The following is a 16,651-nucleotide window of genomic DNA, read 5'->3' as shown; positions in this document are numbered from 1 at the left end:
AGTTGTGCTACCTATGGGGTTGTTTTGAGCATTAAATGCGATAATTCATGTAAAGTGTTTAGTACCATTTCAAGAACATAGTAACTCCCATTAAATGGCAGCTGTTATTTCTTTTCCCTAAAATTAGGAATTTAAGATCGTATAGTAGTTATGATCAGTGATTTATAAACAACCAGACCTGGGTTGACCCTGAGTAACTTACCTAATTTATCTGAGGCTTAGATCTCTCTTCTACAAGTGAAGGTTAGAGTAGTGACCACCTCATAGGATTGTTAGTATTAAACAGGAATCATAAATTGCAGTATTTGACACATGGTAGGAAATCAGTAAATGGTAGCTGTTATAATTATTGAGAAAAAGTAAAGAAGTAGAGAGTTGTGTCACTAATGAAGAACTGTATCACTTACTCTTCTGCAATCTAATAGCAAATAAAGTTAAGTGTGGGCTTTCTCCTACAATTTTTGAGCAAAAGACAGAAAAATACACTTTACTGAGTCTCTGCTTTCCCAATTTACCCAGTGGGTTCATAGAAGAGAAGTTTGTGATAGTGCTTAGGATAAAACCTGGTTCTTATTATGCCATAATAAATATTACTTGAATCTGAATCAGAATACATTCATTTAGCCCATATTGAATAATTCAGTATTCCATGTAATTTTTCTGTTGTTGGTATTATTAATTGAAAAATAATACATGCATGAACATGGTAAAAAAATTTCAAAAGTACAAGGATATATACAATAAAATATAAGTTCAAATTCCAGCACTATTATTTACCAACTGTATGGCCTTGGGAGGGTCACTTAGTGACCTCTCTGTGTCTCAGCTTTCTGAGCTATTAGAATCATGTCAGTACCTGCTTTATAGGATTGCTATGATACGCAAATGTGTAAATCACTTAGAATAGTACTTGGCCTATGATAAATACTATATAAGTTTAGTTTTTTTCATGTGCCATTTGTATTTTTCTGTGAATTTCTCATTCCTTCAAAGAGTTATCCTCTTTGATCCATCTGGACTTTATTTTCTGGTATAAGAAGTAAAATAGTGATCTACTTTTATTTCTTTTCCAAGTGGCTAGACAGTTGTTTCAGCACTATTTATTGAATATTCTGTGTAAGTTAAAATCCTTGCTATCTGCCAGATGACTGGTTAGTCTATTGTCTTTCAAGTCCAAATAGTGTGTGGCCCAAAACTAATTCATTCCACTTTCATTTTTCTTCTGGTTTTGATATGAATACAAGTTGACTTGGACAGACACATTTCTTTGGCAAGTTACTTTCCCTCCTTATAAATAGAAAAAAAAAAACAGGCAAAAAGAAGTTACACCTATCTTTAAGATCCCTTTAACTAACGGTCTATGAGAGTTGTTAAAAAAAATAAAAATTCCTGGTTGAAGGACTGGATATGAAACCCTTTGTCACATAATATTCTATTATATGGGTATATCATAAATGATTAAACCAAGTGTCTGTTGGATATTTGCATAATTTTCTCTGTACTACTACATATATTACTATGCTGACTATCCTGAAACATATATTTGATTTTCTCTTAGAACATCTTTTAAAATGTGGAATTACTAGGTCAAATGATATGAATTTTTTCAAGTTTTTATTGAAGTATAATGTATGTACAGAAAAATGCATATATCATAAGAGTACAGCTTGACAAATTTTCACAAAGTGAACACACCCATAAAACCAAACACCATATCTAGAAACAAGATGTTACCAGCACCTCAGAAGCCGCCCTCATAATTCTTTCAATCACTACTTCCTCCCGAGGTAAGCACTATCAGAACTTCTAACAGTATGTATTAGTTTTGCCAGATTTTTGAATTTTATGTATGTTTGCAATCATAGCATATGTATTTATTTTGATTTTGGCCTCTTTCATTCAACATGTTTGCAATATTTATAGTTAAAGAGCATTCATTTTAATTGCTATATAGTATTTCATTGTGTGATTATACCATAATGTATTTATTCACTTTACTGTTAATGGGCATGTGACTTTTTTTTTACTACCATGAATGTTGCTGTTACGAACATTTTAATGTAAGCATTTCTGTTGGGTACCTACTTAGGAGTAGGTGTATACCTTAGAAATTACTGCTGTGTATATACCTTAGAAATTAGTGGATCATACGGTATGCACATGTAAAGCTTTTATATATTTTTACACAAAATTGCTTTCCAGAAATGTACATTTATAATGATGGAAAACAATCACCACTCTTAAGTGATAGACACTTTCAAATTTAAAGGTTTCATTTAATGCTTGTAATAACCGTATGGGATAGTTAGTGTTATTCTTCTTTTTTTTCTTTTTCTTTTTTTTTTTGAGGAAGATTGGCCCTGAGCTAACATCTGTTGCCAATCTTCCTCCTTTTTTCCTTTTTTCTCACCAAAGCCCCAGTAGATAGTTGTATGCCATAGTTGTATATCCTTCTAGTTGCTCTATGTGGGACACCGCCTCAGCATGGCTTGATGAGCCGTGTGTAGGTATGCGCCCAGGATCAGAACCAGCAAACCCCAGGCTGCAGAAGTGGAGCACACAAACTTAACTGCTACGCCACCGGGTCGGCCCGTTATTCCTTTTTATTGATGAGTAAACAGAGGCTCAGAGATGTTAAATAATCTTCTCAAGTCCACAGTTAGAAAATTGCAGAGCCAGGATTTGAACTCAGATTTGTCTGACTTCCAAGGGCATGCTCCTCTACTATACTTCCTGTATTAGAGTCCTAAGGCTATTGTAACAATGCATCACAAGTTGTGTGACTTAAAACAACAGAAATTTATTCTCTTACAGTCCTGGAAGCTAGAAGTCCAAAATCAGGGTGTTGGCAGGGCCAGGCTGTCTCTCCTAGCTTCTGGTTTTTAAGAACAATTGGCATTCCTTGCCTTGCAGCTATGTAATTCCAGTGTCCACCTCTATATTCACATGGCAATCTTCCCACTGTGCGTCTTTGTCTTCACATGGCTGTCTTCCCTCTGTGCATGTCTGTCTCTGTGTCTTTTCTCCTTTTCTTACAAGGACACCAGTCATATTGGATTAAGGGCCCACCCTACTCCAGTATGACCTCATTTTAACTTGATTACATCTTCAAAGACCCTATTGCCAAATAATGTTACCTCCATAGGTACCAGGGATTTTGACTTCAACATATCTTTTTGGGGAACACAATTTAACCCACAACACCTTCCTATCTATCTTATTTCAACACATTCAGCCTTGGACATAGTGGGTAAAAAGGTACCACATTGTTGTTTAAAATTGCAGTTTTTATTACTGCAGAGCTGATGCCTGTGAGGTATGTACCTGCAGGAACAGCAATTGTATGTGACTTGTCAGGAGGATGGATGCACTGGCTGGGCTGAGTTCAGTGCCAAGCTAATGTTCCTTCCACCTGGTGGACTTCGGAATTCAAACATCCATAACACTAGATTGTATTCTAATTGGAGCCATGTGTTCTCATGAGCACTAGGAGAAAGGGACATAGGGGCCAGGTGAGGCCCAAGTTGATAAAGGACTGTGCCTATTTACTTATTTTTACAGATGGGCTCCAGCATCTCAGAAACCTTGTATTTCTATTGTTGGCAAGGCGGGCTGGCCAAGAGCTGCTATTTTTTCCTTTTACCAGAAATCTCTGTTTTCTCTCAAACCCCAGCAGAATCGTAATTAGTACTTGTGTTTTTAATGAGCACCTGCCAAGGGTCCCACACTATGTTAGAGATTTGGTGCATATTATTTCTAATCCTTAACATAACCTTTCAGGTAGGTATTCATACCAGTATGGCCCTTAGAATTAGCCCTGATGGTGAAAGATAGGCGATTGCACCTGGTGGACAGTGTGATCCAAAGGAGGAGAAAACACATCAGTGTTGGATGCTTTGTGGCAAACTAGATTGTCCTGATGTTAGGGATATAATCAGAGGCTGAGAAGCAGTTCACTTCAGAATGACTCCTGGAGACATCTTAAGAATGGGCATCAGATTTGGATCCTCAATAGGATGTCTGTTAGAGTTTCTCTTGAAAATCACAGGGGATATACCATTCAGATCTCTTTTGGGAGGGATGAGCACAGATCCAGTATAAAGGAAGCGTTGTTGTTGTGGCACCTCAAGAATCTATCTAGTCCATATCATTACATTAGGGCAAAACCATACTCAAATCAGAGACCTAAGGCCAGAGAACTCTAATTCCAGTTTAGTAGATGGGCAAGTGGTAGGGGAGCATACAGTCAAGAAAACTGAAACTTGGAGAGTTTCCTTGTTTCTCAAATGCAGAGGTAACAAACCAGTAAAACCAGGATTTGCATCCAGCCTGCAGATATTCTTTGTTTTGCCCACAAGGTTTTTTTGTTTTTTCTTTTTTTTGTAATTCAGTTGCCATCATGCAAAAAATTAGAGAATTTTATATAAAAATTTTATATTTCTGGCTTATTTTTGAAAAGCAAACAAGCCCGCATTCCAACATGGCTCAGTTGTAGCTGCTCCATTTTATAAGGTGGGCTCCTTCTGATTTGCCATGGTCCCTTCCAGTGTTGATGCTGGGTCACTCTTTGATATTATCTGCTTGGTCCCGGCAGCTTTTGAGTTTATGATCAACTGTGGTAGATCTTTGGCCAGGATAGATTTGAAATCAGGCCAGATACAACACTCTACTAAATTAAAATAAAATAAAATGAAACACCACCAAACTGAGAGATCAGTTCTTTTGGAGGTGATGGAAATATTCTAAAATTTATTGTGATGATGGTTGCACAACTTTATGAATATACTAAAAAAACATTGAATTCTTCACTTTATATGGCTGAATTACATGGTGTGACTTATATCTCAATAAAAGTTTTTAAGGGAGCCAAGAACATGCAGTGGAAAGGACATTGTCTTCAATAAATAGTGTTGGGAAAACTGGACAGCCATGTGCAAAAGAATGAAAGTAGGCTGTTATCTTACACTATACACAAAAATTAACTCAAAATGGATTAAAGACTTGAATGTAAGACTTGAAACTATAAAACTCCTAGAAGAAAACACAGTCAGTATGCTTTTTGACATTGGTCTTAGTAATATCTTCTTGAATACCATGTCTCCTCAGGCAAGAAAAACAAAAGAAAAAATATGCAAATAGGACTACATCAGACTAAAAAGCTTCTGCAAGGCAAAGGAAACCATCAACAAAATGAAAAGACGACCAACCAACTGGGAGAAAATATTTTCAAATCATATATCTGACAAGGGGTTAATTTCCAAAATATATAAAGAACTCATAAACTCAACAACAAAACACTGAACAACCTAATCAAAAAATGGGCAGAGGATATGAACAGACATTTTTCCAAAAAAGATATACAGATGGCCAACAGGCACGAGAAAAGATGTTCAACATCACTAATTATTAGGGAAAAGCATATCAAAATTGCAATGAGATATCACCTCACACCCGTCAGAATGGCTATTATTAAAAAGACAAGAAATGACAAGTGTTGGAGAGGACGTGGAGAAGAGGGAACGCTCATACACTGCTGGTGGGAGTGCAAACTGGTGCAGCCACTATGGAAAACAGTATGAAGATTTCTCAAAGAATTAAAAATAGAAATACCTTATGATCTAGCTATTCCTCTAGTGGGTATTTATTCAGAGAACATGAAAACACTAATTCAAAAAGATATATGCACCTCTATGTTCATCGCAGCATTATTCACAGTAGCCAAGATTTGAAAGCAACTCAAGTGTCCATCAATGGATGAATGGCTAAAGAAGGTGTGGTATATATATATATATATATATATATAATGGAATACTTCTCAGCCGTAAAAAAAGACAATATCGTGCCATTTGTGACAACACGGATGGACCTTGAGGGTATTATGTTAAGCAAAATAAGTCAGACAGAGAAAGCAAACACTGTCTGATTTCATTCATATGTGGAAGATAAACAAACACATAGATAAGGAGAACAGATTGGTGATTACCGGAGAGGAAGGGGGTGAGGGGAGGGCATGAGAGGTAAAGGGGCACATATGTATGGTGATGGATGGAAACTAGACTGTTGGTGGTGAGCACGATGCAGTCTATACAGAAGCTGAAATATAATAATATACACCTAACATTTACACAATGTTATAAGCCAATGTGACCTCAACAAAATAATTTAAAAAAATAGAAATCAGACAAGAGTTAGGGAAGAAAACACAAATGATGAATCAACTTAATACTAATATTTGTCACAGAACTCTTAGAAGGTCTCTAATATTGCAATGTTGGAGTGGCAGCAGGCTCAAGTGCTTAACAGCATGAAAAATATGGATTAAAATAGTACCCACTTCATAGGGTTATTAGGAGGAGTAAATGAGGTAATCCCTGCAAATCATATAGCACTCTGCCTGGTACATGGTAAACAATGGATAAATGTTAGATATTATTGGCTACTACGACACAGAAGAGACCTAACACCTTAACCTAACAACACTGAGATTGTGTACCCAGCCAGTACCTTGAACCCTGGAGCAGCTCTTCCTGGGGCCTCTTCAAATGTCCAGTTTGTTCTCGGTGGCCACAGATCCTCAGCCAGAACTCTCGGAGTCTCAGAGGCTCTTAAGCGATGAAGGAAAAAAAGCATACAATACTAGAGTGTCTAGGAAAGTGGGCAGAACCTGTTTGTGCCTTATTCAAACAATGTGATGTAGTAGAATCTCCACAATGCTGAGAGTAGGGAGACCTGAATTCTAATTTTTCTTCCACTCCAAATTGGATTCCCTTTAAAAAGTACTACATTTTTCTATGCTTTAGAAAAATGTATGCACATACCTTAGTTTCCTCATATATTAAAGGCCAATGGTATTTACCCTGCTTACCTTTCAGACCAAATAAGAAAGAAAGCATGAAGCTACTTGGAATAGTACAGAATTACATATAAGGTAAGGTATTATTCAAGTATATAAATCAGTGACACCAATCAGGTGACAAGCGTACTCCCACATAAAAGCTAAGGGGGCTGAAATTCTTGTTGTAACAAGAGAGGGCCTTGGGGATGGTTTTATAGTTTTAGACCCATTGCCTTTGTAAAGATTCCCCAGAAAATGGTGAAGCTCTCGGCAATCAGACCAGATGCAGCCCTGGCTACCATATGCCACGATAGAAAAGAAAGCTCAGGGGAAGGAAAATCATCAAACCAATGCCTTCACCCTATTACAGAATGGAAAATGTCAGCTTCCCTAGATTACAGGGTAGGGCTCCAAAGCAGAGAAAATTACATTCACACCCAGAAATGGGAAATTTCTTCTCTGGGAAGAGCTAAGCTGTCATTAGGAGAGTGGGTAGGTGGCTGTGACTTTTTTTTTCTTCTGAAGTTCTTTATGAATCTTCATAAAATTCTAAAAAAAGTTTAGAAATTGATTAACCCTGTTGTATCCCCCCCCCACAGAGCTGTTCACATAACTTCAGATAATTCATCCAGTGGATGTGGGAAATAGTTGGTGGGTCATTTGATGAACGAAGGGCAGGCACATTCAGCTCAGGTACGGTCTGAGAGTGCTAAGGCTTGAGGGACAAGCTGATTTCTAATTTTCCCAAACACATTCTTCCACTTGGAACTGGTGAATTAAGGAAATAGTCCCCAGCAGCTCCTTCTTACTCATTTTGTTATATCGAGACTTTTTTTGTGTGTGTATGAGGAAGATCAGCCCTGTGCTAACATCCATGCCAATCCTCCTTTTTTTTGCTGAGGAAGACCAGCCCTGAGCTAACATCTATTGCCAGTCCTCCTCCTTTTATTTTTTTCCCTTTTTCTCCCCAAAGCCCCAGCAGATAGTTGTATGTCATAGTTGCACATCCTTCTGGTTGCTGTATATGGGACACTGCTTCAGCATGGCCGGACAAGCAGTGCATCGGTGTGCGCCTGGGATCCGAACCCGGGGCCGCCAGTAGCAGAAAGCGCACACTTAACCGCTGAGCCATGGGACCAGCCGCGTATCAAGATGTTTTAATATGAAAGAGTCAAAGGAGGGAGCTGAAAGAGGGGGAATATGGTAGAAGTATTCATGGGACTTCACAGAAAGGGAGAGATGTCCTGCCAGCAGAGAAATAAGTATGTTAGGCAGTGTGGCAAAGTGGTGAAGAGCATGGGCTATGGCATCAAACAGACTTAATTTATATCTTGGCTCTGCCACTTGTATTCTGAGCTAAATATAAAATGAGATGAAAACAATATTGATCTTATGCAGTCATTGAGAGGAGAAAATGAGATTGCTTACTTAAAGCACGTAGCACATTTCCTGGCACGTAGGAAGTACTAAAATTAAAAGTAGTTATTATTATGTGCTCTTCAGCAAGGCACATTCAAAACTCTTCCAAATCTTTTTTTAAATTATTTTATTGAGGTCATATTGGCTTATAACATTGTGTAAATTTCAGATGTACATTATTATATTTCAGCTTCTGTATAGACTGCATCATGTTCACCACCAACAGTCTAGTTTTTATCTGTCACCATACATATGTGCCCCTTTACCCTTTTCAACCTCTCCCCACCTCCTTCCCCTCTGGTAACCACCTATCTGTTCTCTGTATCTGTGTGTTTCTTTGTTTATATTCCACATATGAGTGAAATCACATGATATTTGTTTTCTCTAACTTATTTCTCTTAGCATAATACCCTCAGGGTCCATCCTTGTTGTTGCAAATGAGATGATTTTGTCTTTTTATGGCTGAGTAGTATTCCATTATATATATATATATATATCACATATTTTTTGTCAATTCATCTGTCAATAAGCACTTGTGTTGCTTCCACGACTTGGCTATTGTGAGTAATGCTGCAATGAACATAGGAGTGCATATATCTTTTTGAATTAGTGTTTTCATGTTCTTTGAATAAATACTCGGTAGAAGAATAGCTGGATCATATGGTATTTCTATTTTTAATTTCTTGACAAATCTCCATACTGTTTTCGATAGTGGCTGCACCAGTTTACCTTCCCACCAGCAGTGTATGAGGTTTCCCTTTTTCCACATCCTCTCCAACACTTGTTACTTTTTGTCTCTCTCTTTTTTGTGTGTGTATGAGGAAGATTAGCCCTGAGCTAACATCCATTGCCAATCCTCCTCTTTTTGCTGAGGAAGACAGGCCCTGGGCTAACATCCATGCCCATCTTCCTCTACTCTTTATGGGATGCCACCAAAGCATGGCTTGACAAGTGGTGCATCACTCTGTGCCTGGGATCTGAAACTGTGAACCCCGGGCCGCCAAAGTGGAATTTGCAAACTTAACTGCTACGCCACGGCCGGTCCCTATTTTTTGTCTTTTTAATAATAGCCATTCTGACGGGTGTGAGGTGATATCTCATTATAGTTTTAATATGCTTTTCCCTAATAATTAGTGATGTTGAACATCTTTTCACGTGCCTGTTGGCCATCTGTATATCTTCTTTGGAAAAATGTCTGTTTATATCCTCTGCCCATTTTTTCATTAGGTTGTTCATATTTTTGTTGTTGAGTTGTATGAGTTCTTTATATATTTTGGAAATTAACCCCTTGTCAGATATACGATTTGAAAATATTTTCTCCCGGTTGGTTGGTCGTCTTTTCATTTTGTTGATGGTTTCCTTTGCCTTGCAGAAGCTTTTTAGTCTGATGTAGTCCTATTTGCATATTTTTTCTTTTGTTTTCCTTTCCTGAGGAGACATGGTATTCAAGAAGATATTGCTAAGACCAATGTCAAAAAGCATACTGACTATGTTTTCTTCTAGGAGTTTTATAGTTTCAGGTCTTACATTCAAGTCTTTAATCCATTTTATGTTAATTTTTGTGTGTGGTGTAAGACAATGGTCTACTTCCATTTTTTTGCACGTTGCTGTCTAGTTTTCCCAACACAATTTATTGAAGAGAAAGCCCTTCCCAATTTAACCCAAGCTTATATCTCTAGCTTCATTTCCCATCACTCTCTGCCACATACCTGATCTTGGCCACACAGGGACCACAGGGACCACAGGACTGTTCATGAGTCCCGGATTTCATCAACCATGTCCACATTTTCCCTTCTTTGCTTATGCTAATCTTTCTTCCTATTATGTCCTTTCCCTATTTTCTACGCAAAAATTTTATTTTCCCTTCAAGGCCTAGCTAATGTTCCACCACTTTAATGAAGCTTTCCCCTTCCTTTAATCTAAGCAGGATTCAAGATTCCTTCTTATTCTCATTGCATTTTTTTATTTCAATGTGTTAAGTGCCATACTAGCATTATCAACAGCTGTAAATGTTTTAGTAATCTCTAGGACCTTGTGAGAACAAGGGCTCTATTGTAGTTATTTTTACATCATGAGCACAGGAGCTGGCACATAGTAGATACTCATTAAAGTTCATTGACTAGAACTGAGTTTGTCAGGGGGTTTATATTAACACCATTTCCATCTCTTTCGTGATAGGTTGCCATGAGGAAGAAGTCTAAGAACATATATGAAAGCACTAAAAAATGTAAAGTTTTATACAAATGTAAGAAATTGATTACCCGGAATTCAAACCGGAGAGTTTAAATAAAGAGAATTTTTCTCTAGTTCTGTCAAATGATAATCAATATACATATTAATGATCCCAGTGCATTTCCAGCTCATAAAGTGCCTTCCAACTTATCATAAACTTTTATAAAAAAATATTAGAACTTTCATTAAAAAATTTTATGGACAACATAACTGTTACAGTTCCCTTATGTAACTATAACATTTATTAGACCAAAATACTTAAATCTCCAGCCACTCTGAGAAATAGATCTTTGATGTATACAAGAAACAGTGGGCAAGTTAGCAGCATAACTACCATCAGCATTCATAACGAAGGCTGACATGATGCCTTAAACGACACAAGTTTGCTCCTTCTAAAGCACATAGTACTGTAATTCCTGTCTGTAGTACACATATTTGATGATGTTCTTCAGTTTAGGATTTGGTTTCACACACTCTTTCATTCTTCGTTTATGGTTTTGTGTGCGAGTCTGATCTTGCCTTCAGTTTCTTAAGCTCTCTGGGTTCAGAGACTTGGTCTTCTATTTATGTTTAATCCAAAACAGTGCTTAGCATAGTTGCTGTAGGCATTGGGAACTCTTGATAAGTAGTGGTTGAACTTAACTGAATTTAGGGAAATATGTAAAGAAGTTGATACATAGAATAAATAAATTAATTAATTAAAAGAGTTTTAGAGCCAACAAAAACGTTAGATACATAGATGGATCAATCTCAGAACCATATGGTAATAATATAAAAGTTTTATTACTGGGAGCATTTTTAAAATGCTTTGTCATTTATGAAGTGCTCTCATATACTCTTTCTCTCAAAATAGAAAATCTGAGTGGAAATACTCAAGTGTTTAGCTGTCAAATAAACAATTAGGGTGAAAATATTATTCCTCAGAAATGGAATAGCAAAAATGTACACTTACAGAGCAACTGCCATAAGATACGCATAATTCTAAGTGCTTTCCATGTACTCTCTTATTTAATCCTCTCAGCAACCTGTAGAAGAGGTATGCTCATTATTTCCATTTTGTAGATAAAAAATCTGAGTCTTAGGTGAATTCATTTGCCCAAAGTCACACAGCTAGTAATTGATGGAAGATGTCTCTTCATCAAAAAGACTGAATCAACAAACTTGCAATAAAGTTCTACCATAAAAGGAACTAGATAGAGCTGTTTAAGAAGACTCTTTACAGCCTCATATCTAGAAAAAATTATGAAGAGAAAAGTATTATCAACTCACAATAGAATCACCAGAATAATGAATGACGTCTTGGCTAACAAAAACTAACTCAAAGTTTAAATGACACATTGGATCCCAAGCAACAGCCTTACACTCTGAAAGTATTTTTTTTATGTGAGCATGATAGACAGAGAGGAGATGGATCTTTGTGTGGAAATGAAGAGGAGAACTTTGTAGAAAAACATGGGTCTCCTGAAATAAGAGTAAAACATAAAAACGAGGCCCAAACCAGAAGTCAAAGAAACCCCCACAATATGTAAAGTAACTAGAATTGTTTCGTATGGGATTTATTGAGCACACACTTGTAGGCTCATTGCAATGAGAGCTTCACCTAGAGGTAAAGGGGCCATTTTAAGGTGACAGCCCAGAACTCCTTCTTAAAGGATCCCTGTTTTCAGTCCAGCCTAACGGTCTGAGTGGGTTGACTCTTCTCCTCTAAAACTGACTTATTATGGGATCTTTTTGCATGGGCTCATGCTCATTCAAAAATTGCAAATGCTTGGCACAGGTGCTGCTGCTCCCCATTCCTGTGTCCATGGCAGACATTGCAAGTAAATCACAGCACTCCTTCTTCTCTGAAATCAACCTCAGAATCATTCTTGATACAGCACTGCAGATGGCCACTATTGATGGATTGCATTTGGCATGTGAAATGAAACCTATTTGTCATCTATGCCCCAGAGTATACAGATTATTTGCAAGCTGAGAGAGAGCTTGCAAACGATAATAGTAGACAGCAAACGCTAATAATGAGTGTGTCTGTAGTAACCCAATGCTACTAAGCAATGGAGGCTTCCTTCCCCAGTCCTATCTTTCACTACTTCTCTGGTCATCCCTAACCCATAAGAAACATAATTTTTCTTGTTAACAAAAATAAATTTGCTAGGCATGAGGTGCATTTAGGAGGACCTTAATGATCAAGACCAATCCTGCCCACTTGTTGCCCATCCCAGCCCTCAAAACCCTTAGGAATATGATGTTGAATACAAACTCCTAAGAGTTTAGATTCTGCTTGTAAAATGCTCATTTAGCTTTAGTTCTTTGTCACATAGAGCAAGCTGAGATGTAGTTAAAAGAGCATTGGATTACAAGTAAGATAACCTGGCTTCTAGTGCTGCCTCTGCATCCTTAGTTATGGTTTTCCTCCCTGAGCCTCAGTTTCCTCATCTGTATAATGGAAATAGTAATACCTGCCTTACCTACCAAATGGCTTATTGTGAAAGTGTTAAAACATTCATCTCCTTTTTTGATTCTTTCATTCTGTGTCACTATTCATCAAGTATTTTGCCTCACATTTTTGGGTGGAATTGGGTTTGACTCAAAAGGATATTTAGATTGGATGATAACTTTACAAACGTGCTTTTGTCTTGTCTTGTTTCATTTGTTGGGCAGAGGGGTTGTTTCTCCGATCTTTGCACTAAAACGCTCCTTTTTCATAAAAAGGAAAATGGATTGACTTGCTCCTCAGCCATGTGTATGGCTTGGTCAGGACTTGGTCAATGAACATGGATCAGAAACTTATGAAAGCAAAGCAACTTACTGACTAGCGCAAGTCCTTAGCTCAAACTAGTGGTCAATCTTTGACAGGAAAGGAAGCAGAGGTTCCTGGAGTCTACTGGTCAATACCACTTCCCCAAAGTGCCCTTGTCACCTAGCCCAGTGGTTTTCAAACTGTAATTTTCAGTTTTCTAGAGTTCCACAGAGATGCCTCAGGGGCTTCCTTATACGCTTTTTATAATGATCTTGCTATGAATGAATGAATACAAAGTTTCGTAAATACGATACACAGCTTATATTCTCTGGCTTCAGATCTCTATTTGATTCAAACTAGTACATTCGTTAATTGGCATCCTGCCTGGGGTCTGGGGCTGTGCTTATCTAATATCCCCCTTATGTAATCTTGTAAAACTCAGAACTGGGCCTTGACTCACTTGGCTTGGGCTTTCCCATGTTTTCTGTCTGTGCTCATGTTCCTTTTCCAAATCTGGATGCTCAGTACTCATTGCTGAAACCTGTTTTTATTTCATGCACACAGTTTCTGGGATGATTTTGTAAAGTCCCCTCAGGAATTAATGAGACTCAGCCACGTAAATCTAAAAGGAGAGTCCTTTCCAGTTGGGACTTGATGATTCTAGATTTAATATAAATTAAAATACATAAATTACCTCAAGTATAGTTATAACAACCCCAAGACATGCTATGGAGGGTGCTGATGAAAAATCTTTAATAAATATACTGTTTACAAGGCAGCAGATACATAGATTTTGTTAATATCCCTTGGGGACCTTGGTTTTGACAGAAATATTTCCATTTAGAAATTCTCTTTGGTCTAGCTACACTCAATCTGATTTATCTTCTGGACTTTGAGTTATAGAAAAATTCACAAGCATTGCAAAACACTCATTGAAAACACAAAGGTTGATTATCATTGTGTGAGGAGGTGGAAAATAAATCTTTTGGCAACTGCTGCATCTGGGGTTGCAGTAATAACCTTTTTGGATCAGTGCCCAGGACACAGATCTTCCATGTGCATGGCTCTGCTAAGGTTGCAACCAATCTGAAGTAGGCAGGGTAGCAATTTAATAAAATGGCCTGATGTGAGCAGCAGGTTAAAAGCATTAATGTCATCATGTCTACCTGAGAAAGGGCTTTTCAATGGCCTTTGTTTTCTTTTCTCCCCCATGTATGGGGCAGATAGGCAAAAAATAAAGCTGGGAATTTTTTTAAGTTTTACTATTTTTTTAAATTAATAAACTTTACTTTTAGAGCCGCTTTAGGTTCACAGCAAAATTGAATGGGATGTACAGAGATTTATCATATACCCCTGTCTCCACACATATACAGTATCCTCCACTATCAACATCCCATACCAGACTGGTTTGTTACAATTGATGAGCCTACATGGACACATGATTATCACTCAAAGTCCATAGTTTACATCAGGAATTACCCTTGGTATTGCACATTCTATGGGTTTTGACAAATGTATCCACCACTAGAATATAATAAAGAATAGTTTCACTGTCCTAAAAATAGTCCGTGCTCTGCCTATTCATCTTTCCCTCCCCACTAACCTGGAACCACTAATCTTTTTACTGTCTCCATAGTTTTGCCTTTTCCGTATAGTTGCAATCGTACAATATGTAGCCTTTTCAGATTGGCTTTTTTCACTTAATAATATGCATTTAAGTTTCTTTCCTGTCTTTTCATGGCTTGGTAACTCATTTCTTTTTAGTGCTGAATAATATCCCACCGTCTGAATGTACCACAATTTATTTATCCATTCACCTACTGAAGGTTATCTTGGTTGCTTCCAAGTTTTGGCAATTATGGATAAAGCTGCTATAACCATCCATATGCAGTTTTTTTTTTAATGGGCATAAGTTTTCAGTTCATTTGGGTAAATACCAAGGAGTGGGTTTGCTGGAACGTATGGTAAGAGTATGTTGAATTTTGTAAGAACCTGCCAAACGGTCTTCCAAAGTGGCTGTACCATTTTGCATTCCCACCAGTAATGAATGAAAGTTCTTGTTGTTCCACATCCCTGCCAGCATCTGTTATTGTCAGTGTTTTGGATTTTGGGCCATTCTAACAGGTGTGTAGTGGTACCCAATTGTTGTTTTAATTTGTAGTTCCCTAATGATATATGATGTTGAACATCTTTTCATATGCTTAATTGCCATCTGTATGTCTTCTTTGGTGAGAAGTCTGTTCAAGTCTTTAGGCCACATTTTAATCAAGTTATTTGTGTTCTCATTGTTGAGTTTTAAGGGTTCTTTGTATATTTTGGAAAACAGTCCTTTATCAGATGTGTCTTTTGCAAATATATTTTCCAAGTCTGAGGTTTGTCTTATTTTCTTGACATTGTCTTTCACAAAGCAGAAATTTTTAGTTTTAATGAAGTCCAAGTTATCAATTATTTCTTTAATAGATCATGCCTTTGGTGTTGTACCTAAAAAGTCATCACCATGCCAAATGTCATCTAGGTTTTTCTTCTATGTTGTCTTCTAGAAGTTTTCCAGTTTTGTGTTATATATTTAGGTCTATGATCCATTTTGAGTTAATTTCTGTGAGGGGTGAAAATCTGTGTTTATATTAAATTTTTTTACATATGGATGTCCAATTGTTGCAGTACCATTTGTTGAAGAGACTAACTTTGCTTCATTGTATTGTCTTTGCTCATTGTCAAAGATCAGTTGACTATATTTATGTTGGTCTATTTCTGGGATCACTATTCTATTCCATTAATCCATCTCTTCTTTTACTGGTACCACACTATCTTGATTACAGTAGCCTTATAGTAAGTGTCATAGTTGGGTAGTGTCAGTCCTCCAGCTTTGTTCTGCTCCTTCTATATTAAGTTGGCTATTCTGGGTCTTTTGCCTCTCTATATAAACTTTAGAATTAGTTTATCAATATCCACTAAATAACTTGCTGGGATTTTGATGGGAATTGCATTGAATCTATGTATCAATTTGGGAAGAACTGACAACTTGAAAATATTTAGTCTTCTTATCTATGAACACAGGATATCTTCCATGTATTTATTTCTTCTTCAATATCTTTCATCAGAGTTTTGTGGCTTTTTCACATACATCTTGTACATATTTTGTAAAATTTGTACCTATTTCATTTTGATTGTTAATATAAATGGCAATGTGCTTTTTTCTTCGAGCTTTATTGAGATATAATTGATATATAACATTGTGTAAGTTTAAGGTGTACAGTGTGATGATTTGATACACATACATATTGTGAAATGTTTACCCTAATAAGGTTGGTTAACACATCCCTCACATCACAAAATTACCGTTTTGTTGCTGTTGTTATTATGGTGAGAACATTAAAGAACTACTCTCATAGCAACTTTCAAGTATACAATACAGTATTGAAAAC

The 16,651-nt window shown here is 37.0% G+C and overlaps 1 protein-coding gene across 1 annotated transcript in view; it reads right to left on the bottom strand.

The window, feature by feature from the left end:
* Positions 1-16,651, bottom strand: part of LOC147911819 (uncharacterized) — a 303,124-nt gene that overhangs the window by 199,873 nt on the left and 86,600 nt on the right. The window contains exon 2 of the mRNA XM_087427422.1: positions 6,505-6,604. Within this exon, the coding sequence (XP_087283548.1) occupies positions 6,505-6,604 (100 nt within the window). The remainder of the gene's footprint in view (positions 1-6,504; positions 6,605-16,651) is intronic.

This window comes from Ceratotherium simum, chromosome X (genome assembly GCF_057802395.1).
Source record: "Ceratotherium simum simum isolate JZ-2026a chromosome X, ASM5780239v1, whole genome shotgun sequence".
In the NCBI taxonomy this organism is placed as follows: Eukaryota; Metazoa; Chordata; class Mammalia; order Perissodactyla; family Rhinocerotidae; genus Ceratotherium; species Ceratotherium simum.
The sequence above is the reverse complement of the archived record's forward strand: the minus strand, read 5'-3'. Positions and strand labels throughout refer to the sequence as shown.